General features: G+C 26.7%; 2 protein-coding genes across 8 annotated transcripts; both read right to left on the bottom strand.

The window, feature by feature from the left end:
- Window positions 1-647: 647 nt before the first annotated feature.
- LOC147810135 (uncharacterized) lies at window positions 648-16,687 on the bottom strand. 3 transcript variants are annotated; one of them, XM_087165034.1, is made up of 4 exons: window positions 16,445-16,687; window positions 9,265-9,353; window positions 6,079-6,177; window positions 648-3,927 (listed from the first exon to the last, which is right to left on the bottom strand). In XM_087165034.1, exons 2-4 carry the CDS (start codon window positions 9,340-9,342, stop codon window positions 3,745-3,747), a joined length of 360 nt encoding a protein of 119 aa, XP_087021160.1. In that variant the 5' UTR covers window positions 9,343-9,353; window positions 16,445-16,687; the 3' UTR covers window positions 648-3,744. The 3 variants fall into 3 exon arrangements, with proteins under 3 accessions (XP_087021160.1, XP_087021159.1, XP_087021158.1); XM_087165033.1 differs by having other exon boundaries at window positions 16,467-16,685; XM_087165032.1 differs by having other exon boundaries at window positions 16,449-16,684.
- A 5,077-nt stretch (window positions 16,688-21,764) lies between these two features.
- LOC147810134 (uncharacterized) lies at window positions 21,765-27,821 on the bottom strand. 5 transcript variants are annotated; one of them, XM_087165030.1, is made up of 3 exons: window positions 26,536-26,787; window positions 24,496-24,631; window positions 21,765-21,959 (listed from the first exon to the last, which is right to left on the bottom strand). In XM_087165030.1, the coding sequence occupies exons 1-3, from the start codon at window positions 26,623-26,625 to the stop codon at window positions 21,847-21,849; spliced, it is 339 nt and encodes a 112-aa protein (XP_087021156.1). In that variant the 5' UTR covers window positions 26,626-26,787; the 3' UTR covers window positions 21,765-21,846. The 5 variants fall into 5 exon arrangements, 1 of the variants encoding a protein (XP_087021156.1); XR_015434241.1 differs by lacking the exon at window positions 26,536-26,787 and adding an exon at window positions 27,553-27,571 and having other exon boundaries at window positions 21,771-21,959; XR_015434240.1 differs by lacking the exon at window positions 26,536-26,787 and adding an exon at window positions 27,485-27,503 and having other exon boundaries at window positions 21,771-21,959.
- Between the last annotated feature and the right edge of the window lie 85 nt (window positions 27,822-27,906).

Here is a 27,906-nt window from a genome sequence, read left to right as displayed (position 1 = left end):
TTAATAATTTAGTATATATATATGACGCTTGGTAGCTGTGTGGTAGCGCTTCGCGCTCCTGTCAGGTCCAGGGTTCGACCCTCGGGCCGTGAAAGTTTCACTCAGCCTTTCATCCCTTCAGTGGTTCGATAAATGAGTACCAAGCATGCTTGGGAACTAAACACTGGGGTTTCCGTGTTCAGCTGACCACCTGACCAGAAAATCTGCTCTTGTACTCCAGAGCCCAAGGTCAAGAAAACTGAGATGGGCATAGTAGGCCTTGACCCTCTATGGGCTGTCGAGCTGAGTTTAGTTTTTTAGTATATATATAAATACACAACTTATTTTTTTGGGCCACAAAATGTTCGAATCCGTTACTTTTGGAACTCCCATTCGCTAGTTCTTAATCTTAAGTTCTGGCAACACTGCTCCTCATAACTGTTTCAGTCCCCACATGTTTGGTGAGGGACATTACTTCAAATTCAATAGTCTGCACTTCATTCCCCCTTTGACACATCTATTGTTATGACATCACCTGCTGGATGAGAGGACAGGCATGATCCCCCACAATCACCAAGAGGATTTAACACACAACAGATTGAACATTGCTGTGTAAGTAGCTGAGCAGAGTGAGCGCAACTAGTAAAGAAAAATAATGAGGCAAGTACTTACAATAACAACTTTTATTGCACCTTTCTGTATAAGAACAATGAACTGAAATCGTACTTTATTACATTAAAGGGAAATAGAATTTATTATCAACTACGGTACATAATATTACGACACAACATCAACAGAGATAAATGGAACTTTTCATAAATATTATATCTTCTTTAAACTAGAAACACTATAGAAATGATGGGGGGAAAAAACTTGTACTAAAATTGAACCTTTTGTTCATATCAATTATTTCATTTAACAATCTGATTGCTATGTCAGATGCATGAAGCCTTGATAATGCATAAATCCTTTGTGGATTTTGTTAATATGCCTTTTCAATGAAAAATATGATTAATTCAGCTTTTATATTTTACATTGTTAGTAAACTGTTAGTGCAAAATAATTTATAAACCAACATGCAAAACTTATTTTAAATTTTTTTTTTCAGAGGTGAGTAAAGGCGTTAACTTTAGAGCAAATGCTTTTTTAAACCTTTGTTTTTTTCAAACTTGTTTTATCATAGAGTTCATGACATTTCAAAAATAAAATTCTCCGACTTTTCAACAATTCTAAACTATATTTTATCTATATATTGCAATATTTTGTCAGAAAAAAATGACTTTTTTTATTTGATGTTTCAACAAATTTTGAGAGTGGAAAAAAAACACAACTAAATAAAGACATTGCGTAAAACTATTGAATTGCGACATCGTTAAAAGGACTCCATTTAATACATGTTAGAATTATTTACTGTTACTGACAATTCTAAAATAGGTCATTCTTTTGGCATGCCTTTGGAGTTTTGTTTTTGTAGGGGAAAAAAATAACAGTCCCCTGAACATAAGTGCCATAATCAAATACAGTGCTAATCCTATAAGTTATTACAATAGGGTGTTTATTTTACCTCATTTAAATTTAAGCCAAAAGCATTATAAAAATAAAACATTTACACAATATGAGAAAAAATTGAAAATAATTTAGCAGAAAAAAATTTAGATTTCTCTGTGTACTGTGCAACACACATTTAATTTAATATCCAAAGACTGTAAACGCATCAGACAATTAAATCACATGTTTCGTCCACATTCTGCCAATAAATATTTATTGGAACAATTTTGCTGTATCATTTGAATTTAAAACACCTACTTAACTTTGATGATTGATTAGAAAACTTAAATGATCATCTTTTGAAAAGTATTAGCAATATCGTTAAGCAATATCTCTTGTCTTATTACAAATTTGTTTTTATTCGCAATTCAATATTTAGTTCCCTGCAAAGAAAAAAAAATCAATAGTAACATTGTCAATAGAACATTTTCTGTTATGTTCAACATAACAAATAACTTTACAAGTCAATTTGATAATTTCTTAGGATTTCCTAAGTTTATGAAATGCAACTTAAATTTAGTTTCATAAATTATTACTATTTCAATAAATTTTGATTATTTTTTAGCACATACGATAGTTTATTCATGAATTGTATAAATTCAAATTATTAGCAAAAGACTTTTAACGATATATTAACTTTACTTTCTAAAAATATTTTGAAAAAGCCATAGTAACTTTAAAAAAAAGGATAATATTAAGGGCAATTTTAAACAAAAAAAAATATTTTTGTTTTGAGAATTTTTTTGCATCTCTGAAGAATCAATTCCCTGTGAAGAAAAATAAATAAAAATGAAAAATTAATGCTTGAAAGCCCAAACCTTCTGAAAGACCAATTTGTTTTTATTGGTCATTTTAGACTTGAGTTATTAAACATTGACTTTAGATAGATCATTTTTATCAATGACATGTTTAACTGCAATTTGCAAAAAATTATTTTCATAAAAAGACTTCATAATAAAAAGGTCTCTAGAAATAAGACTTCATGAATCCTGCAATATATTAAAAAACCCTTTCAATAAAAAAAAAGAGATCAATAAAAAACCTCATCTTTATAAAATAAAGCAAAACCATACTTTATTTTTTTTTTAAATGAAAGAAAAAAGCATTAATTTAAATTAATACAACTGAGCAAATTGGTTACGAGACCAGATTATTGTTTCTGGATACAATTCTTTAATAAATATTTTATATAGGTTAAAAATATATTTCAATCAAACAGCAACATTTCAATTTTTTCCCTTATTTGCATGAGTTAAAATAAATTTGTAAAAAAAAAAAGAAAAGAAAGAAAAGAAAAAAAAATATTTAAACACAAAACACAGGAGAATAAAATTTCAAAAGCTATAATAATTCCATAATAAGTTTAGTTTCTTACTCAATATACCAAATTTATGACAAAACAAATCAACAAAAGTATACAAGACTGAAATTGCAAGTAAGTCAACGATTTAATTTAAACATACTCCTCGAAAATGTGCAGATTCATAAAGGGCAGTACATTGCAAAAATCAGGCATGTAAAATTAAATTCTTTGTGATATGCTTCAGTGTCTTTAAACATTCAGAAATTCAAAACTTTAATAAGTAATTTAATTAAAGAATAGAAAGGGAAAAAATAATCAGAAAAGTAAAGAAAGTTGAACTAAAGCAAACTGAAAAATACGATGACAAATACATGATTACTTTCGTAATAATAATGTATAATATAATGTGATTATAATAATAATAATATGATTAATAATCATTATTTTATAAGTGATCATTTTTATATAAATGATAACTTTTATACAATATAAATGATTACTATAATATTAAATGGTTACTTTTAACAGGCTTGTATTTTAAGTTCTTTTGGAATCAAATGAAATAAAGAAATTTTTTGAAATTTTTATAAAACTCAAAATTAATAACGAAAGTAGACTTTTTTTTACGAGTCACGCAAAATACAAGATCACGAGGTTTATTCATACATAAAATGGATTATTTAAAAAATATTTCAATTTTCCTTAAATTCTGTTGTGTCAAGTAAGTCATCTGCACCCTTATCTATAGAAACAATTTACAACAACCAATTATGATTTATCCTTATTTGTGAAGTATTGCTACAACAACATTACAGCTTCATATTAACAAAGATGATAAAACTTCATTCTTCTTGAATAACTGGTTAAAAACATTACAAACATGAAATCTATGTCAAATAAACATGGTAGCATGTTTATGGTAGCCATGTACAATACTCTTGGGTGGGAAGGAGCTGACCTGACACTTGTGGATATTTAATTTGGAGTGCCCAATTATAACTTATTTGCAGGTAGACACTTTGGTATCGAGTGTCACTTTCGTAAGTATACTCTCCAACAGTCAACAGATGAAAATCTTTCAACCTAATCCAAGACACCTAAAAAAATAATAAATGTATTATATATATCTATTCATATGATTTATATCTACTAAATTTATTATTTATATCTACTCAATTCAGTACAAAGATATTTCAGGCACCAATACCTATTTAAAATTGGTGTTGTCTTTTTAATTTTTACCAAAACACCATTTAATATGCAAGTATCATGTGCAAGAAAAATGAGGAAACCTGGACAAGATATAATATACAGGGGTGATTGGGGGCCACTGAGTAAAATCATTCAAAAAATTAAGATCTTTATAAATTTAAAGAATTAAAATTTTCAAAACATGACATTCTAAATGCAGCATAATTTAAATGAATAATTATGTGCAAATTTACTTTTATCTCTAATCACATTTATCAATCTACCAGAAAAAATATTTACAAATGAAAGACATGCCAAGTATAAATTCTAGTTCTAATATTTTTAAGTAAAATATACAAGAATTTTTACAAATATATGTGATCGATGATTTCTTGAAACATCTGGACTTCAGATTTCCGGAAACTTTGAAAGATCCGGATATCAGGATTTTTTCAGGAACACAACCACCCCTGAATATGAAACTTTTCACACAGGGTACGTAGCCAAATCTTTTAACAAAAAATAAGCACCTTTTAAGCGTTTAAAAATATTTTTAAGCAATATATACATTAACAAAATGCAAAATAATTTTCAAAGACTTTAAATGATCGCGATAAAATAACTAGCCTCTGACAATGAACTCTTTTCTTGATTACATTAGACATTATAAAATGATCAAGAGATTTTTTGATTCGATATCAGAGGGTGGAAATGAGGACTGAAGCTGAGAATAATTTGCAAAATGCAGCAGAGTTGCACATAAGAGTGCAATAATCTCATTGAAACTCAGCTGAGTAGACGTACAAGAGCACTCGCAAGTATTTAATCAAATATGTAAAATGATTGGTGCTTTCGAGCACACCGAAATAGATTGTGGTTCAATGATTTGGGAAAACTTTGAATAAAACAATGAGAAAATCACGCTTTCGCATAATACATGGCGAAAATCAGCATAGTAAAGAAAAAAATTTCTTTTTCAAAAGGGAAAATTAAGCACTTTTTACAAACACCCAATAAAAAAAGCAGCTTTAAGGGCAGCTAAAAGTAGATTTAAATGACATTTTGTTAAAATTTAAGCAGAGCAAAGCTTTGAACATTCTTCAGGTTTGCTATTTGATTCTGAACAACTGGATTTGCATAAAAGAAGTCGAAACTAACAAAATAAAACTTTATTAACAAAATTAAAAAATTTAAATTTATTTAGTTATACCATTTTTAGAAAATTTCTACTTAATTTTTCGCATCTTTTTAACTGTCCTAAGGTACCCTACTAGGAGGTACACCTTGGGACAAATAACAAGGTAACTAAACATTTTTAAAATTTTTTCTATGACAGATACAAAATCAAAACCTAGTTAAAAATGATTTCAAATGTTTCACGAATACCTGGTAAAATTTTGACAATAATTAATTAAAATAAAATAAAAAAGTGTCCCAATGTGAGCCACTCTCCCCTATCTTTCTCCTTAATTAACACTTAATGAGTTATACAAAAGGTATGTTACTCCTCTAGAAAGATAATATAAGCTTGAACTTTGATTTTACATTATGAATTAGGAAAGAGTGCAGTACAAGGTGATGAAGTATAAAACTATTTTTTTTCTCTTTTTAAATCAAAGAATAAGTATATTGACATAACAATTATTATGTAATAAAATGACATAACAACTAGCAGTGAACATTATGAGCATCAAACTAAACTCCAATTTGCCAATTCACCATTCCAACTATATGATTACTTTAACAACTTATTTGAAATTTTGCACAGAGTGATATATTTGATGACAGCATAAAAATTATTTTAAAATACAAAAAGATTTACAAAGCTGCTGTCCTTTTACAAAGCAGCTAAAACTTATTGGCCATTCACAATAAAGTACCTTGCCTGGTTAATTTAGTGAACAATTCTGTATAATATTAATAAGAATCAAAAGTAGTGATATGAATGAGTTGCTTAAAAAACATACTGAATTGTGTATAAATTTTAACTAGAGCAATGTATTTACTATATATATATTCAGTAAGAAGAAAATATTGATTAAAAAAATGAAACAAACTTGAACGATGAATGTTTTTCCACCCCATCCAGGTGATGTTCCAATCATACTCATAGAACTTGCCTCATTCACAAAATTGTTCAGTCTGTGATACGCACCCTGAAAATGCAAACAATCATAATTGAGTACACTTTTTTATTATTACTTTCAAATTATTTGTAAAAATAAAAACAAACAAAAAAAACACATTTAATTCTAGTAAACCAAAGCCTAAAGAGCATGGCTCCAAGCCTTTTCAACTTATAAGCCATAAATATTCTTTGAACAATAAAATGTATAGTTTCTATATGACATCCTATTCTTAATTTGATAATGATTCTTTCTATCAATGCATTAAAAAAAATTATAACAGCACAGATTAAAAACTTAAATAATGATATCATATTTGAAATTTAGGGACCACTTTCAAAGCGTTTAGTTGAAGAGGTATTGAAGGTGCCAAAATCCTTTTTCAAATCACTACATTAGACTGTCCTTTCATAATATCATTTTAACAGGGTTGCCACTCAAATCTGGAGAAAAAAAAATTCCCTGTACATATTATACACAATATATTAAGAAGAAACACAACAATTTCTGTGTTCCTGTGTGAGCTAACTATATTAATTTAAATTGCTGGAACAGCTGAATACACTTAATGCTATAGTAAATAAATAGTTTAATGTAGCTGAAACATCATCCTTAAATATACCATAGATTATGCATTGAGAGGTCACTATTTTTTAAAAAGAAAATAAGAAACGAAATTCCCTGCATTTTCAAGTTTTCCCCTGTTCTCCCTGTAGAGTGGCAACCCTGTTCAAGTTACCCTAGATAATTATAGATATAAATATTTTATCCACGTAACTTTTATATTGTTCATTTTCAAATAAAAATAAAAGGTTGAGAATCACATTTTTGCATCATCCTTCACACAATAACATGATGAATTAAAATCTCTATACACAAATATTGCACTTGCAAACAAAACCTTTTAGCTTTATAATTAATCAGTTATAAAAATTTTGATCAGTTTTCTTATCATTTAGAACTAGAACGATTGACGGAATGTAAATTTTTGAAGTTGAATAAGAGGTTCGTCACTTTGAGTAAATCTTTAGGTCGAGAGGGTGCAGGGAAGGGACAAATGTTTTTAATTTCCTACTATGTGTCGGAAAGAATCTGTTTTCTGACAATAAGCTGCTGTCAAGCAAACATAAAGAAAGGGCTTGCTGAATTTGTTTTCTCTTTGAGTTTTGAGTGGGAAATGCATAGTATTCGCATATCAATGAACAAATAGAAGGTGAAAAAGAAATAAAAAAGAAAAATACATCCCTATACTTTACTAAAAAAAGTGAAATCGAAATACAAAATATTAATAAGAATACAAAAACGATAAAAATACGGCTATTGTTTATTCGATAAAGTAGTAATAATCAGTTTTCTGTGTGAAAAAGCAAAATGCTAAAATTTTAAAAAGAAAAAAGTTAAATTGTAAACTAAAAATAATGATACTATACTAAAAAAATATAAAAATTTAATGGTAAAATTTTCAGCTACATAATGTTTAGATAAATTGTAACCATTTGTTAACTAGGCAGCTGTTAACTTAAACAGTTAGATAAAAAAAAAAGCTTGGAAACAATTTCAGAAATTGAAAATAAATTACTATTTGCTACATTTTATAAAATAGTTACCAATTTTATTTGCTTGAAAATTTAGAAAAAATTGTAATTCTGAATAACTTTTAAAATTTCTAATACACTTACCAAAAACAAAGTTAAAAAATGATTAAAAGCAAACACATATACACCAAATTTAATATAACATAAAAGTAAAGATAATTTTAAATTTATCCTCGTTCATGATAACATTTGGAAATGTGACATCAAATCTACGGCAGCTTATAGGGGATCTATAAGCTTCTTGCTTAGAAAGTAACATGTCTTTTTCAGAAATTTCTCATTATGTTTCTCTAAAATAAGTCAGAAGATACACACGAGAAATTCGAGTAAAGATGTAGCCAAATGTTACTTATTCACAGCCCTAATAATTATATTTATTCTTAAGCTTATTAGCTTAAATTTATTTTTGTGTGTTTCATTTTCTTTGCAATGGTTTGATTCTGTTCGGAAAAATTGCTTTCGACATTTCATTTTAATAAAAGTTTTAAATTTCACTATGAACATTTTTTCAGAAATATAATTTTCTTTCATTGACCAGGTTTTTTTTTAATACAATGAACTCTCGCTACTGCAATATCCAACAATAGCTCCCTAATAATAGAACATAGACAATAGAACAATAACTCCATTTATTACGTTGATATTTCGTGATCCCGACAAACTTGCATATGAATTAATGTTATGTTCCTCTCTATATTACGATATTCTCTGAAGCAATAGACTGCTGCAAAAAAAAATTTTTTCTAAATTTCAACCATATTTCTCCATTTATTATTGGTTTTCAAATAATGTAAAAGAATCTCATTTCATCATCTTTTGCCATTTTTTCCACCTTTTCTGACAAACGAAGACTCACTGCTGACCACCCCAAGAAGTTCCATTCTTAGAATTGGCTCCCTCATCTCCTTAAGGAGTCACAGATGATCTGATTTAATTTCCTTTATGTTAAAAGCTGATCATGAATCACAAATGACAGCAAGCATCACATTAACACCTGAAAGAGAATTTTTTTTCTGTAGAAGGTGGGTGGATCACGATTCACAAACGAAAATCCTTTTCATGCTTTGGAACGAATGCATACTTTGTTGGTTGACTTAACAGTCAAAAAAATTAATATACAAACAAAAATATCAGATGATTTTCAATGAAAACGGCTTTCAGGTATGCTTATGATCTTATTTTCTGGATTTATTTCAATTGTTTTTAATATTTTTATCCATAATTAACAATCTTCAAATTTTTTTTAACATAATATATAAGCGTATTTACAGTTAATACATACATAACATTTAACTAAAAAAAAATCTAATTGTGTCCCTAAAGTATGAAGGCCCTCGATATAACATCCCTCTACAACAATATATTTATTCGTTTCCCAAAATATTGTTGTAGCGAGGTTTTACTGTATTATTTCTGAATCATGCTTACCACAATATGTGCGATCTGTTAGACATAGCACACTGACATAGTATCAGATTGATAAAAAACATTTATAAAAAAAGGGTCATTTTAAGAATCTTACTCTTCCAGTTGCTGAAATTCTTCCATGTATACCGCCTTGGTTAATTAGTTTACCAGATATACAAGAGTGGGAATTCATATCGGTATGACCTAATAGGAGGATAAAAACATACATTAAAGAAAATACTTATTATTGTTATATATAAACTTGCATTGTTATTATTATATTTAAATTATGACAACAGAAAAAAAAACTTAAATTTTTTTTATTAATTCCGCTAGAAAAAAAATTCCAAGAAAAATATATGTAAGTGTATTTTTTACTTTATTTTTTTCTCAAATTTTCTACAGACCAAATCTAACTTAGTAATAATCAATTGTCTGGCCTATCACAAGATAATCAGCCATTTTAAGGAATGTGGCATAAAACAAGCCAGAATGTTGAATAAAAGATTCTAAACTAGGAATTATTGAAAGTATAAATTAAATTTTAAGGACTGTATATGAAAAGTGGCTCTATTAACTGTGATCATAAGGTGTAAACAGTAGAATTTCTTTTTCTTAAAATCTATTTTCAACTAAGTAATTTTCAATAATGCTTGAGGTTCTTGAAAAAAAAGTCCCGCTCAAATAGACTGTTGACTGACAGAAATTTATGATAAAGAATCTACCAGACAAATCAGAAATTATTATATTCTGTTTACTGCATATAGATAGGAAATTAGAAGACCAGGATAACTTTAAAGAAACATTAATGTCAGAAAATACTATAAAATGCAATGAGATCATTATGTAATACTTGGTCAAGAATTCACACAGGCATGTTTCGCCACTCTTTCTATTAACTTCAGATTTGATACATTCTTATGAATACATTAATTACCAACCAGCAAGATAAGTTGAAAGCTTTTAATGGTTAAATATTTTTTCTTAAAATAAGGGGGGCAAAAAAGTTGTTGTGAAAGATCATGCAGGGTTTGAAAAAAACCGGGTATATTAGAAAAAACTCAAATCGCCTGGGTTTTATTGAAAAAACTCGGGGGGGAATTGGGTTTTATTTGAAAAACCCAAATTGGGTTCTTTCATTTAGTGCTCATAAGCTTTAAGTCTTACTGCGTAAATATTTTTATTAAAAAGTGTAGTATAAGCTTAAAAATAGAAATAAATCCAAAAAATTATTTTAATTTTGTCATATGTATTTTATATTATGCTTAAATAATGCATTATCACTAATACATATTTGAATCTTCTTTATTGTTAAGTACATAAAGTTTCACAATTTTTAACTCAACTTTATAAAAGATAAATGCAGAAATAAAAAAGGAACAAGTTTATTATCCTTTTTTATTTCACACACATTTATTTACTATATTTATTAAACACATATATATACATATTACCTATTATAAAATTATAATCAGTAAATATTTATAATCAGTAAAAACTAAAGTTTCATCTGACTTTAATAAAAAACTGAAATAAATATTTAACAGACTTCCATGTTTTTATAATAAGATTAATAGAAAGTGAAATTAAAATTATGTATAATTATCAGTTACTTGTCCCATTTTTTTCAAATAATTAATCCTAGGAAAATGATTTCATTTTTAGATAAATAATTTTAAAAAGTTCTCTTATAAAAAGTTTTAGCTTATTTTTTGAAGCCAGAAAAATAAAACTGTTTAAATTTGTTAATGTATCACTTACTCAAAAAAATAAAAAATTTTCCTCCAATTTTTTAAACATAGGAATTAATAATAATAACCTTTTTATTAATATATAAAGAATTCAACTAAATTTGAAAAATTGATCTTTTCAGACTATATTATTTAAATTTCTATTTGATTTAATTTCATTAAAATATTTCTTTGAAAAAACCCACTTAAAGTTTTCAATAGTACAGTAGGGAACCGATTATCCGGAACGATCGGGACCATCGCTATTCCGGATAACTGATTTTTCCGGTTTTCTGAATCGCTACAAAAAGACGTTTTTTTTTATCGTCAAACCAAACTGAAAAAAAAATATTAGGAATTAATTTTAAAAAGAAGAAAAAACGATGAAGTAATACAGTAGTGATTATTTCTAAAATGATGGTATAGTAAACATCTTTCAAAAAATAAAGAAAAATCCTAAAATCTTACGAGGAAAAAAAAATTTTTTTTAAAAAATCGCGGGAAAATTTATCGAATTTCGTTCCGGTTTTTTGGTTTTCCGGTTTTCTGATTTCCGGATAACGGGTTCTGTACTGTACTATAAAATTATAGATTCAAGTGTTTCCTTTACTTTACAAATATTAATAACTTAATCATATAAAACATGCAACTCTATTTGACAAATTAATTCTGCACAATAAATTATATAGGATTAAATGTGCATCATTAAGTTTTAATAAAAAAAAAAAAATTTTTTTTGTTGAAAAAACCCACTTATCGTTCCAAGTGGGTTTTTTCAAGGTGGACCCACCCAATAAAACCTGGGCGGGTTTTTTCAAAGTGGGCCTTCTTGGCAAACCCTGTCATGCATTAATATGTTCTTGGTCAGAGGAGATTATATCCGTTATTTTTTTACTACAATTATACAAAAAAGTGATTCAAATGAAGATGCATTTTGGTGAGACTATTTTTAATGTAATCAGAGTTTTTATGCCACTAAAAAAGACCAGTTAAAATAAAATAATTTTTCAAAACTTGAAATAATATAAAAGAACCATAATGTTGTTAATTAATTACAGTGTATGATTGAATGTTAGGAACAATATAGAACAGCACAGTTTTGCACTTTTGAAGTTTGTTTGAAGAAACAGCTTTAAACTTTAGAAGTATGAAGAACAATAACTTTAAACTACTTAGAATAATCAATATCCGATCTTTTGTGTTTTTTTATTTTAAACTTTTACAACCAATTTCTCTTTTAATATGATTTGGAAAAAATTTCACAAATTTATAAAAAATATCAGCTAAAAAAGGATTTACCACAATTATTAAGAAATGTTTATTTTGTAGCAATTTAAAACACATTTCTGATATTTTGGAATTTCATTATTTTGGGTGCTTTAAATAGATGCATCTTATGAGAGTTTCTACTACTAATTTTTGGAGTCTTAAGGACTATTTTATTCATTTCTAATCAAAACAAATCCCTGTGCTCGGTATTGATAAGACACAGAGGGATTGCGAGCTCGCAGTCTCGAAGACACTGGACGTGCATCGTCCTTTTGACCAGGAGACAGTCGAGCTGAGAAGGAGAAATCTACTAGCATGGCTAATTGTGGGCTCCTAGGCCTTGTAAAAAGATTTATTTCTTATTAGAGTTTCTAACAAACACAATAAACATAATTCATTCCGAAATAGGAAGAAAAAAAAATAAAACTCTGTTCTATATAAAGTATTCTGTTTTTTCTTTTTTTTTTAAATTTAGGATTTTGTATATCAAAACATTGGAGTAGCCACAATTCAGAAATTATGGTCCTGACAGTTCAGCCAGGTGAGCAGAATTCTTTAAAGAAAAAAATATAAAACTTTCTGAACATAAATTAAAATTTATTTTATTCAACAAATTCTATGTAAAAAAATAATTTTTAATAACCTTTTGTTATTTTATTAATTGCGTGTCAATTTTTTCAAAATTTTATGGCAAAAAAATGCATTATTTTAAACTATCAAATTTTAAATGACACAATACGAAATTTGAACGAAATTGATCAAATAGTTTTTAAATAATAGATTTCTAAAAATATGGTTTTTTCTCATGTGTCATAACTCAAATTAATCAACCATTTTCGCTCAAATTTTGAACAGTTTAAATACATAGTTTATAAAATGCTGTGAAAATTTGTATAGCATACAATTTTATTTTTTTTCAAACCTTATTAAAATTGAATAAGGAACATTAATTGTATACATTAAATTTTTATTTAAAGAAACAAATTCTATAATTTTTGTTCATATTTTGATGGTCAAGAACTCTAAATCATTAAAAGTAAGGTCTGCTAGTTAAGAGAAAATACTTTTTTAGTAACTTGACCAATAGTTAGTGCTACTTAATCAACATTTTTGAAATCATAATTTTTGAATCTTTAAGATTAGCACCTAGATCAGAGAAATCAGATTATTGAACAAAAAGCTATTTAAGGTTAGTCAGGAGGTAACAAAAAAATTATAAATTAATTTTTAAAAAAAAGCCAAAAATTAACAAATAAAAGTAAGAATATAATAATATTAAATAAAAAATAATAATTTAAATTGAGTTATTCCTATTATTCTTTATTCCATCTATATATATATATATATATATATCATGGTGGCCACTCTAATCAGATTTCGAATTTCCCTGATTATTCTAGGTAAAAATCTTAATATTTCCAGGTCTGTATTTTTCTTTCCTTCTTATAAAGTGTAGGATGTGTACTAGAAAAGTATTGATATTATAAAATATTTTACTCAAAATGTTACTTTTTTAACATATTATCTTGTAAATATAATTCATTTTAACAATTTGGCAAGATTTTGTTTTTTTATTTTATTTTTTAATGTTTTGGTACAACATTAATTCTTAAAAAATGATGACATGTGGAGAAAATAATAGGTTTAGCTTGTAGATTATATTGCTTTCAATGAATAAAAATGTTTTTAATGTGCTATTTTAAGTAGTTTTTGCTCAAAGTGTATCTATTAAAGGGCAAAAACAGAATAACCAATAAAACCTTGGATAAGTATTGTTTAATATATTTTCATTAAGCAAAGGAAAAACGTTCCAGGTGATTATATATCAATAAGTTTTTATAGTTACAGTGGCTCCCAAAAGTGTTCATTCACTTTTTATAACTTTTATTGAAATAGGAAATAAAAATTCATTAATTAAAATGAATATTTCAAAATGGGTACATGATAATAAGATGTATAATCTATTCTTAGCAAAACTGTATGTAATATATTAGTTCAATACTTAGTAAATCAAAGCAAAAGTTCATTGTTAAGATATCAATAATCAAATTGTAACAAAAATTTTACCCCACGAAAGTCATCGTACACTTAAATGTTTTCGGATTTTAGAATTCAAATTATCGTCAATTGCTTTAATTTTCTTACTTAATTATTTATCACTTATTTAATTGTAATTTTCTCCCAAACTTATGATAGCAAAATTATATTTTAACTCTTGCTTGCTAATTCCATAACATTTTATTTTATCATTTAAAAACGGCTCGTGGCCGTAGTAAAACAATAAACCAAATTTGAAAGTTGATTATTTGCCATCATAATGAATCAGTAATGAATATTGTTAAATTAGTTTATTGTGTGCTATTGCACTGTAATATATGATAAAATGCTTAAAAGGACTTCGTATCAAAGATTAAAATTACAAAATTTGTGTAAAAATTCATAAATTCACAATTGAGTGTTGTAAAAGTTTCTGTAAAATTTAATAAAAAATATTCTGCTTGAATTTCGCCAAGGAAAAAAAAACTAGTTACATTTATTTACAAACTTATGAAAGCTATTGTAGGAAATGTAGGTATTATGAAAGGAAACTCAATTAAATGTTAATTTAACGAAAATGAGAATATTTTCTAATAAGCGGAGATTTTTTTGAAAGTGTACAATGACTTTTGCGGGATAAAGTTTTTGTTACTTTTTGATGATTGATTTCCTTAAAATAAACTTTTGCTTTGTTTTTAAAATAATCCATATTCCATCTGAATATATTTTTATTATTAAATATCCTTTCTGAAATATTCATTAATATCATATTTTCTTTAAACCAATATCTCAAGTCAAATTTTTAAATAATGTTGTCTTGAATTAGCATTATTATTTTAGGAGATTCAGTTTACAAAAATAAATGTCACAAATGCAAAATTGTATAATTTTTTGTTGTATACTCTATAGAGAAAAAAAATAGATAAAATTCTTTAAATTTTATACCTATTTGTTTTTCTTTTCTTATTTGAATTTAAAATATTTAAAGAATTCTTAACTAAACACATGGGTTTTTAGGTTAGCATGGTTAATTGTTTTTGTTTTAACAACTAGACTCTTATACAGTGCAAAACTAAAACACCAGATTTCATTTTCCTTCTTCCTACTAAACACGTATGAATAAAAAGAAATTTATATTTTATGTTTATACATCATGTAATATGTTTCCTATACATTCTTTAGTCTTTGTCTGCTTTTTAGGGTAATAGGAATAGTTTTGGAAATATCATCTCTGGAATGCAAGCAACATTTACAAACTTCCGATATTGTGATAACTATACAATTCGAATTTTGAATCAGAAATCAAATATTTACCGACAAAACAGTAAAATTAATTAATATATAGTTAGTTTATTAAAGAAACTTTTTTCTAATTTAAAATATGTTATAAAAGGTAAAATAAAAAAGAGAAAAATAGTATTAATGCAACAATTGGTTTACAAACATTGCTGTTAGCAATTGTAAAAAAATTTATGATTAGTTTGTTTGCTAAGAAAAAATAATTTACAGATTTCTTTGAATGGGAGTACAAAAGCTTTTAGAAAAAGAGTGCAATATAAAATCTATTATTATTAAGTTATAACCAACAAATTTTTGGAGAATTTTATAAAGTTAAAAATACAAAAACATTTTGAATCATTTTGTCAATAACAATTAAATTAAATGACCAATTTGAAATTTTTCAAAAAGGAAGAAAAATGTAATGCATAGCTTCAGATATACGAATACATGACTTCAAAAACTCCTTATTATGCTGCTCAGAGATTTTCCTTAACTAAATTAAATAGCACAGAAATTTTTTTTGACTGAAACAAGTGATTCAAAAATTAGGGAGTGGAGTAGTGCAAATAAATTAAATGTCACATGACTTTCAGTCGCAAAAATTTTTTAACAGGAAACAAATTGATTAAGAAACAAGAATTTGACGAGAAAGTTTCTGTGAAATGGTTTCTTTAATGAAAATACAACATTGAAAAAACTCCTCGATCATAGAACTTTTGGGTATTGAAATTCTTGCATTACTTTCTAATTGAGTAACATTTGGTAGAATAAAGTTTGGAAAATCCAATGGGCACTCGATTGAAATTTTAGCAAAACAAAAACAGAGTGTTTGGCTTTAAGAAGAGAATTATTTTGGGGGTTATTGTTCCCTCTCTCAAAAATTTTTGAACTGAAAGATACATAAGAAAAAGAGCTTTGATCACTATTTCTCAAAATTTTTAATTATATTATTAGCAGTTTCAAAAAAGAAAGTTATACATACAATCCATAGAGGACTCACGTAATCAGCATCACTTAACCTAAGTGCACATTCAAAGTTAGCTTCAATAAAGGGAAGAAATTCTCTTTCAAAAAAAATTAAAGATTCTGCAGAAATAGATGTCTTATCAAACACCTCCTAAAACAATACAACACAAGATTAGAAAACACCAGTAATTGAATTAAGGCAATAATTATTAAATACAGTCATTAGTGCGACCAATACATCGATTTCATAGACACAATGTTACTTTAATGTGTGTTAGAAAATCTGAATTGAACTGTTGATTCCAATATAATATTTGATTAATTTTTTATATGAAAATTACATCAAATACAGGTGTTAAAATTTTTCGCTCTTTCAAACATTTGGTTTAAAAATAAGGAAAACATGAAAGCGCTCAGTAGTAGTAAGAATAATATTTTCAAATACAATAAAAATATTAGATGTTTTCATATATATGCAACATTTAGGAATATTTCCAATATGAAAGTTAACCTTACTTTTGATAAATATTGAATTGCTCATTCCAATATATCTTGAAATTTTTGTTTAATTTTATGTAAGAAAATCACATCAAAAACAGGAGTTAAGTATTTTTGATCTTTTTCAAAACAAAAATTTTTTCACAGGCAAAAATTCAATGGATAGCAAAAGTTTCATGGAAGTCCACCTATTCTTTTGAGGTTAATGCTCAATGAACATAGAGCATCTTGAATTCTACATGAAAGTACCATCATTTCTTAACCTAGACGTAATCTATGGTAAAAAGGATGGTGGAATATCAGTTACTCTTCATTATTAAGAATTAAAAATGTGTAACGCATTCTTATGCGAAGTCTTCAGCGTGCGATACATTAATAACATTAGTACATTTCTTTCATGAATCATATTTTTCTTGTTTAAAAATTGTACTTAATCTTTTTAAAAAGTGTTGTACTTATTTTGGAGATAAATCATGCATTCTTCTTGACTTTATTTTTGCTCAGACTTAAGAGCTTTCTGAACATACGTTATGCAGCAGAAATATATTATAATCAGCATAATAACATATGCTTAAAAGTTAAATTAAAAATTTAGCATACAGTAGATAGAATAATAATATTTTTGTCAAAATAAGTTCTACATTTATGAGTAAATATTTGCTGTAATTCTATATATTTATGATGCAGCAACTTCTTGTTCAGAAGTGCAATTTCATTTAGACCAAGCAGGACAGGTCACCATTTTGAGTGTTGATTTTATAGTTAAGTACCTATATATTCTACTCTAAGCAGAAGGCACAAAAATTTGTGAGTCAAAAAATCAGAATGGGTACTTGTTAAGTGGGAAAAAGCTTACAATTAGACTATAATACATTGTCTTAAGCAAATCTCACATAACAAATGCATTGTATGACATAAAAGATGACATCACGTGGGAAAATGGTAACACTAGCACCAATTGGAAATCAGATGTAACAGTGGGAGATGACAAATCATTTTCATGATACAATACTGACAGTTTGAGCAATTAAAGGCTCATATATGCATTAAAAAAATTTAATGCTGGTAAAACAAATGAATTATTCACTTCTTATTAGTTCTCATTGTAATTTTTTTTAAAAATCCCATGTTGTTGTGTGCCATTAAGGCACTCGGTGATGTAATTGTTCTTGTTTTTCAGTGGGCCATCTACAGCCAAGAATTCGACTTCTGCCACACCCATACGTCACACCTGTTTATAAGGCGGATCCATTCATACAACCTCTCATGTATCCACTTATAAAAATATATTCAAAGAATTGTTAAGGAAACAATTAAATTTTTGGTTAATAGATAACCAGAATAAGATTAAAAATAATATCTGGAATAGAATAAAAAAAAACATCATAAAAAATTAAATTAACTCAAAACAGCTTTTTTTTTAGCTTTGCAGCTCTCTTTGAGAAATTTTTAATTCTTACCAAATCTGGCGATGACTGATCTGATATTTTAAGCATTTTGCAAAGATGGAAAAAAAGAAATGAAGGATAAGGTGAGAAGAGGAAGATATTCAGAGAGGCAAGGCTGCATTAGAAGTGGATATTTGGCATTGTGGTGATGAATTTGACAGATTTGTGATTGAGCAACAGGGAAAAAATAATGAAGGTGGTAATAAGAATATTATTTATGCAATTAAGGTTTCATCGATGTTTTGTATTGCTTGTAACATGTTCTGAAGAGATTTAATCATTAAAGTTTAGTTTTTAGATGGAGTTTTGAGTAATGCTTTTTGATTGGAGAAAGTATTATTGTTAGCATTATTACATTTAAGAAAGAGAATTTGAATATAAGTTGTTTTTAGTATTAAATAATGCAGTTGAGTGCTGTTTGTCAGCCTGAGTCAGTAAAGTAGTTATGAAGAGTTACTATTTTGTAAAAGAATGATTGTTTATTAATGAAATTAATATGGAAATGCTATGGTAAAATATAGCCTCGATACCATATTTTTAGTTGAGTTTTTACTTACTTATATTCAGGGGATTTTTATTTCTTTTACTTTCATGAAATTATGGGCATAAGAGGAACAAAACTGGACCCTGGGTAAAATATTTGATACAGAGTTGTCGCCGGCCAGCTGGCCGAGTGGTTAGCGTGCCTGACTGTGAAGCCAATGGCTGCGGGTTCGAATCCCGCTCTGGGCATGAATGTTTCTCTCTATCTGTGTTGCCTTCTGATGTGTGAATGTATGAACATGGCCTACCCTATGAACGAGTTTTTGTGTCAGTGTGGCGTGGGTAATGTTGCTCGCCTCTGTGACTTTGGTTCACAGGTGCCCACTGGGTAACGATAAATGAGCAACACTTCCGGCATCTTCTAAGGCGAAGAACAAAAGTTCAGTGCCTGCCGTTATTAAAAAAAAAAATACAGAGCTGCCATTCTTTAAATTGTATACAATGTTTTAGTTTTATAAAAACTTGTGGCCGAGTGGTAACAAAATGTTTGCCGGGTTGAAAAAAAATCTTAGATATCTTCCGTATTTTTTATTAAGTAAATGTATATTACTTGATGTTACCTAAAGGAGCTGGCAAAACTTTTTTTAAAGACGAATTTTCATTTAAATTGAAATTTTTTTATATAAATCAAATTTTTTTATATATACTAGCCAAATTATCTAATAAAATACATTAACAATATATCATGACTTAAAAGTACAATTTCAATAATAAAGATAAAATTGTTAATATTTCTAACTAAAATATTTTAAAAAAAAAATTTTTTTTTCATTATTACAAGCTAAACATCTAAAATTTTAATTACAGGAAGGCAATTGAACAGTTAGATACCCAGTGAAGAGTAAAACAGCTTAAATCAGAACACATTAAAGAAAAAAAAATTATTGAAGATTTTTATGTGCTGTCTTTCATTAATATTGTTCAATGCTAATGACATATTTAATTTGTTTTAAGAACACTTAAAGTATTTAAATAAACATTAAATTAAATGGGTATTATTAAAATATGTTAAATTCCTAGCTAATTGTTTTACATACAGCAAAAGAAAAATTAGTCTCTAGTTTAATTTATTTACTTGTCCATTTAGAAACATAATAATTTATATTTTTTGGATAAAACCTTTATTATCAATAAAATCAGACTAAAAAATCACACCTTAAAGATTATAATTACAAAATATTTTGACTTAATAACTTATTTAAAAAATCATTTAGTTTAAAACAGTGATTTTCATTAAAAAATATATCTATAGTTAATTTAAAACATGACTTAAATCAAGTGATTTAGTGATAACTAGAAAAATATCAACTTTAAATAAATCAACTTATAAAAAAAACTGTTCAGAAATATTTTTATATTTAAAAATAAATAAAAATAAAAAAAGGAAGGAATGCTGGAAAAAATTTGCATGTCAAAATTCAAAGTTATGAGATTTCTAAAAAAATATATTCTTACAATTGAACTTACTTAAAACTTATTATTGAACTTGTTTTTCAATACAAATGAATTAATTAAGAGATCAAAGTATTTTTATTAGAAGAAAAGTATTAAACTTGATACTTTTTTGAGTAAGAACAATATAAAAATGCTTACACAATAAACTGTTTTATATAACTGCTTGTTACAAGCGACCATCGATAACATTTATAAGAAAAATTTACTTTAAAAGAAATAAATTTTCAAGTACTATGGATGAAAAACCTTTTTTGAATTGTAGATAAAGAAACAATTATAACAAATTCATAGGAGTGCAAAAGTAGGAAAAAAAGAAAAAAAAACAGGAAATTAAAATTTTCATTTGCTTCAAACTGTTAATCAAAAATTGAAAATTATTAATAATCAGTATGAGATGAATGTGATGATCTCACTTATAATTATTTTTATATGTTTTTCAACTTTTGAAATCATTTCTATCATAATAAACAAGACTTTGAAAACAAAATTGCTGCAATCCAATAATGTGAGAAAAATTATAAAATATATAAGTAAATGATGAGTACAGCTGGAAAATATTTTTTCTGGTATGTTTATTTTCTTAGTATATTTTATTTAAGACAGTTCAGGGGCTAAATTGAAAACGCTATAAGCCACTTTTGGTCAACCAGTCATAGGTGAATTCTTTAAATTTTTCAATCATACTTTTTCTTTTAATTTTTCGTTACAATTTTAGAAACTTCCGTACCATTCGAGTGGACACTAATGATAATCTTTTATGGTGTATTGCAACTTCAGGAAAAAGGGAGGTCACCTTACCTTCAATTTTTAAATTATTATTACAATCTCACTGATAAGTAAAGTTTAAAACAGTTTTAAGTCAAACTTGAAGGTGAAAAAAAAAAATTCGTGTTCTTGCACCCACGAACAATTATTTGTGTTCCTTGCTCCAACGTAATACATTTCGTAGAATTGTGCTTTAAAGGGGAAAAAAAGTGACAAAAAGTGCGAAGAAAAAAAAATGATTTATTTTAAAACAATTAACATTTAGTTACTATTTTTATTATAAGAAGTAAAAAAAAAGAAGAGGTAATTGAAAATAATAATAATAGTCTATATTCAAGGAAATATTTTGAATGGGCAATTAACTTACTAAAAAATTTAACTCTTATTTGCGTTTAACAATATTTTATCATTTTACATAAAACAGTAAATGAATTAAATTATCTTCATCATTCTCTAAATAAATTTTTTAAGAAGTACACCAGATCACTATGAAGCATCTTGAAAGAAAAGACAGCAATCCATAGAAAAATTAATTTCCTTATAATAAAAAAAGTCCCAACAAAAGGCTGAGATATTAAAAAGCATTTTTAAAAAAAACTAATACAGAAATTTAATTTTAAAAAAAATTCCCAGTTCCCACTCTTTTAAATGTCATTGTTTGATAATTAAATAATTGAAATAAAAAAAGTCTCAACTCAATAAGTATCATTCTTTTACCATTTGAATGCAAAAATATTTCGAAGATTGTAAGAGAAATAGACATAAGGACTGAGCTTGAGTTTCCCTAGTGGTTATCTGATCTCCAAAGCAGAACATACCTAGAAGAGAGATTTTAAAATATATTTAACATTTATACAAAATGTAGAAAAGAAATACTATTTAATTTTTTAAAGGTATAAAAGATGTTAACCAAGTCATATACAGGCAAATATATAAAATTTTTATATAAGAATCCTAGTTTGAATAAATACATAATGGACAATTACAGTATATTATTTTCAGTTCTAACTAATTGGAAATTCTCTCCTGAATCCGAAAATATAATTGTTTTTTCCTCAAATGCTTATTTGTTTAATTATTAAATATTATTAATTTTTCAAAAAGATCTCCGTAAATGATGCAATCAAAAACAATCCTTGATTGGTTATGACGTCACATTTGCTGAATAGAAACATGCCTCCTCCATCCGCTAAGGATATTTTAATGCTCTTTTAATTTTGATATCACTTATATCGTTCGAAAATTCTTTGTACATTATTAGTAAAAATTCTAAGAATTAAATTTATGGTGTTGACAGTGTGTGCAAAATGGAAGAAGGATTTCAAAACTTCAAACTGTTTGTTTATCACTAAAATAACTGAAGAAATGGTTATTCAGCTCTTTACAGAGAATCAACTTCTCCTATTCTCTAAAATCAGTGGTGTTAAAATTCATAGAAAATTTTGTTTAATTTCATTTCTTCAGTTAAAATAATGCTCCATTGCAGCTTAATTACTTAATTAAAATCAGTTGCACATTGGATAGAGGTAGTATACATTTAGATATAGTGTGGATGATTTTATAATTTGGTATTGCATGAAAAAAATCAGTGTTTTCATAAATCTAGTTCATTAAAATATTTCTATCGACCATCGTTTCAATCTATGCACTAATGTTCAAAAATCAAAAGGTAATGTAATACATTTCAGCTCTTTTTTTCTGAACTAGAGTTGAAGTATTTTCTTTAAGTAAATATTTACTAATGCAGTGCGTTTTTTCTTCTTTTTTTTTCTATATATTAAATATACATTAAGACTTATATTTATTCTCAATATTATTCTTTGAGTAAATAGGAATTTTGCTATAGTTAGAAATTATTTTTAAATTTATAATTTTTAATTCCTTTTTCTGCTATATAGTATTTATAAAATATGGTTACTGTAATTATTTATGCACACTATTTGTCAGTGCTTGCAAAGAAGAATTCTAAAATAATAAAATTACTTCATGATACATTTCTAAAGAAAAAAATTCATTAATTAAAATAGGAAGAAAAGTCTCAGGTTAAGCATCCGATATCGCCGAAAACGAATCAACACTTTCAAGAATTTAGTCAATTGAAATATATCTGCTCCTCATCATCATCTCCACGTTCTATGTGCTTATACTTAAATTTTCCTTAATGTAATTTAATTTAGCCACATAATTTCAGCGTATAGCATCAAACTAGACGGTTTCACTTAAGTTAAAGAATTAATAAAAAAAACTTTTGCAAAATGAAAAGAAATTGTTTTAATTATTTATTAAACAATTAAAGAGACAGTAATGTTTTCTCAACATTTTTATTCTTTGAGTGACTTTGCTGCAGTGAAAAATTATTTTTATATGTGTTTATGAAATTTAATTCTTGTCTTTGTAATGTGAATAAATGCATATGTTTATTTGCAATACTCTTATGACATAGATTAACACAATTAAAATAAAATGTACAGCAATATATTAATTTCATTTTTCTTTCTTCTTACCTTTTTTGTTTGAAAGAATGAATTAAAAGTTTTACTGAGATCACAAGTTTTTAAAAAGGCTACTGCTATGCGGAAGATAATTCCCTGCATTAAATTAAATAAATAAAGTCAGTAACTTAAGCTTTTCTACATTTTTAAAACCGAAAATTATTCTATAAAAAGATTGATTCAACATTTCTTTCACTTAACATGAAAATAAATCTTTGAAATTAAATTGAAATAAATTTTAAAATTAAGTTTAACATGGTTAAAAAATATTGAAAAACAAATTTATTATTTTGTATTTATAACACATCATTTTAATAAGTAATATCTGAAATCCATAATTCATTTTAACACCTTTTTATTGAACTTAAAATTTTTAATTATTCAGAACTAGAAAATCTTGCCAACTATTAACAAATGTTTCAATGGACACCATTGAAATTTAAAAATATTATAAAAATATGTTATATTAAGCTCACATTTTCGTTAAGCTGCATATTGTTCAGCTTGAAAGAAAATTATAATTTTATTTATTTAGAGATTTGTTTTTAATAATTGTATGATAACATTAACCATAATATTCAGAAGCTTTAGTTTTGTTATTGAAAAATATTTATAAATTGTACTGGATTTTCAATTGGTAAATTTAAAATAAATTAACTAATTTAAATCAAATTAAGCCTTTCAAATAATGATTTTTTTATCATTTATTTTAAAATCTAATTTGATAGTGGATTTTTAAAAATAAAGAAGTCAAGTTAAACATGAGAAACACAGAACAAATTGCATACCTAATATTTTAACAATTTTATGCACATAAAATATTTTTAAATACAAAACTCAGGAAAGAAAAAAAAGATTTTACCATTATTTGTGTTTAGCATTTTCTTGATGCTTATTTGACCAAGCAAATAACTTAATACTATCAAGAGATTTACATAAGCTTTGACTGTTGCAGTCTCTCCGACACCTTGTGGGCCACTCAAAGTAAGGAAACACTCCTATATTAAACAAAAATGTACATCAATTTTTGAACAATGTGTTACAATAATAAACCGATTTGAATCAGCTTGATCTAAATTGCTACTAAAATCATATTTAAATCATTTGGATTTCCTTTTTAAAAAAATCACAACTTAAACTAGAAGAAATAATCTTTTTAATATGTATAATTTTTTAGTAACATTTAATAAAACTTTTTTACATAAAATAAAATCAGTTTCTATTTTTGAATTTCTGTTTCTGTAGCATCATAATTGCTCTTTATTATTATCATACTACTATTATCAGAACTATTCAACATAGCAAACAAAAATAAAGTGAAAAAATATTTTAAAAAACATGTAACTTTTTTCTTAAGCAACAACCAATTGATAGGACCTTCACCTACTAGTTAATTTGATTTGGCACCATTTCTGATGCAAAAAATTAAATAAATATTATAAAAAGAAAGCTTTTGATTAAACTAAGAAAAAAATTCTAGTATTTTCATAACATTAATTATGAAATCCTTAGTCAGGCAGAATCTTCCTTTATTTTTTCGAGGAAACTATTTTAACTGGCAAAAGTTTGAATTTTAATTTTTCTTTCTTGTAGCAACAGATGAAAAAGCAATTGCTTACTTATGCCTCTGAGAGATGTTTATTTATAATTTACTGTGCATGACTTAGTATACACTCAAAAATTAAAAAGAATTTTGGAGAATGAAAAACCAGAAAATATATTTGAATAAATAAAATTTTTCAATAGATTCTAACAATGTAAGTCCAAAATAAAACAAACTTATTTACCAAGATAACTTGAATTAATCAACAACACAAAAAAAATGGTAGGTTCTTCTTCTTACTTAATAAAGTGTAACTCAGAGTTTGTTCATTAGAAAACAGAATTTCAATACAATCAAGCTACCGGGTCTAACCCCACTATCAGATCTTACCCTTTTCTTCCCAACATATATTTAATTAAAAATATCACCACTTAAAATTTGCTTTACTGCATTTGAATGAAAGGAAAAGTCTTTTCAATAAAAACAAAAGGTGGATATTTCTGTATCATGATCTGTTGTGCTAACTACAATTGACAAGGTGACAAATAGATTTGAAACTAGCAATTTAAAAAACAAAACAAAAAACAAGTAGATGTTCCAGGGATTGCTACGTGTCATACTTTACAAGTTGATCCCCTTTTGTGATGTTTTTATAAGTTTGTCGCAGGCCACTGCTGGAAGTTCCCAAGACTTGACGATTATTCTGCCACAGATTACAGCACGAAAATCTACCCAACAAGAGAGCAAATTTATTCTGTTTATTAATTACATTCTGAATCTTTACTTGTACTTCAGAAACTTTTTTTTTATGAATTGCAAGCTCTTCTTAAAAAAAAATAGTTCACCAAACATCAAATTTAATTATTTTTTACCACAATACAATAACCAAATTAAGTGATATTGATTTTTTTATGCAAATAAAGGGATAATGAGAAACCACAACACTGAGGAATAATATGAGCAATTGCTGGAAAATCTTTTTAAACAAAAGAAAAAATTTTATTAAAATTTAAAACAATATATCTCAGTAAAAGAAGAAAAAAAAATCAAGCACATTTTACTACTGTGAAATATATAGCTAATCGAACAAAGGATTGGTAAAAGCTTGATCTGTAAGAAACAAATAAATAGAGTAAAATAAAGTCAGGGGTCTGTCCATGTCAAATTTACTACCGTTTAGCGGTATCTTCACAAATTAAATTTTAGGAGAATAGGTAGTCTTATAATACTTTTTCTTCAAATTTTATATTTTGTCCCGTAAGAAATAATAAACCATATTTTTACCACATTTTTGTGTTAATTTTTTAAAATAATTCTTAATTTTCACAAATTATGTCAACATTTTCACAAAATAGGTACCTCAGAGAAAAACCTAGTTAGGCCCCTGAAAGCTGTAACCATAGTTTCAAGTACTATTGATATTAAAACAAATTTGATACAGTGGAGCATCGTTTCTACGACGCCGAAGGGATCACCGAAAAACGTCGTATAATCGATTTTTACTTCTAAAACTTTAACTAACTCTGTTTTCAGTTAATTTTAATGTTTAACGTGTTGATTTACATAAATTTCTAAATTAGACAAAGCAAAACAAACAAATAACCAAAGAAGAAAAATTGCAGTGAGCAATTTGAATGTATGTTACCTTTAATTATATTTTCTTGCTATTAGTCTCTACAATGCTTTGAATAGCAAATTGAACTTACTGCTTTCTATGATGCAATTTTAGATTTCTAATCACGGCCAAATCTAATGGCTGAAGCGCGCTTGTGCAATTTGCAGGAAAAAAGAGAGCTTTTACATTTTCCAAAATAATTAGTATCGATGGGTGAGCTGGACATTGGTCGATGAATAGCAAAATGTTTCGTTTTTGCCTCTTCATAACATTGTCTAGTTTTTTCAGTCATCTAGTAAAAATTACGGTCGTCATCCAAGCATTCTTGTTAGCACCCTTTTCTGTATCATTCATGTTGGCAAATTCCGCCCTTTTTTAAAATACACAAGAAAAAATAAAAAATTAAATAAACGTGAACAAAATCTAAAAATCGACGTATAACCGATTCTATGCGCCGTATAAACGATATATTTCTACATTAAAATGAATAGGAATGATTTGAGACCACACTAAAACGTCGTATAAATGTAAGCATCGTATAAGTGATCGTCGTATAAACGATGCTCCACTGTATTTCAATATAATTCTTAGATATTTTACATTACTCCATTTGGATCAAAAATTACTAAACATAAAATTAACTACAAGATTTCATTTTTCACAAGAATAAAGCTTAAAAATTCTAAAATATACTCCAGATCAAGAATAGACAGGAGTTCAAGATTTGCTCTGTTATAAATCAACTTATAACATTGACATACAAAGAGAAATTAATAGTTATAATTTCAGAGAAAAGGAAGCAGACGAGTTGTACAATGCTTAGTCTTACAACATTTGTCGGCAAGAATTCTTCGACCCATGTTCAGAATGATCCTTTCCGCCCTGAAACAAATCTTCGTGTTTCGACTTTTGTGAAGTCCATAATAAAGTAGTCTTATAATCAAAGTAGTTTTAAGATTTCGCTTTTGCAATGTATGCAACACTTTACTGGTGTTTGTTTCACTTATTTTTTCCATGCTTGTGAGCTCAATTACATAACTACGGCTTAAAGTAAGTTTAGTAAAATTCGAACTTGCTTATACTTAACAGTTTTTTAGCTTTATGCTGCAAAATTA

Source organism: Parasteatoda tepidariorum, chromosome 5 (genome assembly GCF_982258835.1).
Source record: "Parasteatoda tepidariorum strain Cologne lab strain chromosome 5, Ptep-v5.0, whole genome shotgun sequence".
Taxonomy (NCBI): Eukaryota; Metazoa; Arthropoda; class Arachnida; order Araneae; family Theridiidae; genus Parasteatoda; species Parasteatoda tepidariorum.
Note: the sequence above shows the minus strand (reverse complement) of the source record. Positions and strands in the feature narration are given on the sequence as shown.

Bases quoted from the DNA above. Each gene is read 5' to 3' on its own strand.
- LOC147810135 (XM_087165032.1), bottom strand. The intron at 6,178-9,264 runs GTAAGATTCTTA...TTGCATTTTCAG, and splicing joins GAATTTCAGCAACTGGAAGA to GGTGCGTATCACAGACTGAA. The intron at 3,928-6,078 runs GTTTGTTTCATT...TTATTTTTTTAG, and splicing joins GAAAAACATTCATCGTTCAA to GTGTCTTGGATTAGGTTGAA.
- LOC147810134 (XM_087165030.1), bottom strand. From the start codon at position 26,625: ATGCTCCACTGTATCAAATTTGTTTTAATATCAATAGTACTTGAAACT. The intron at 24,632-26,535 runs GTACCTATTTTG...TGTTTAATATAG, and splicing joins TAACTAGGTTTTTCTCTGAG to GAGTGTTTCCTTACTTTGAG. The intron at 21,960-24,495 runs GTAAAATCTTTT...TCTCTCTTCTAG, and splicing joins AATGCTAAACACAAATAATG to GTATGTTCTGCTTTGGAGAT.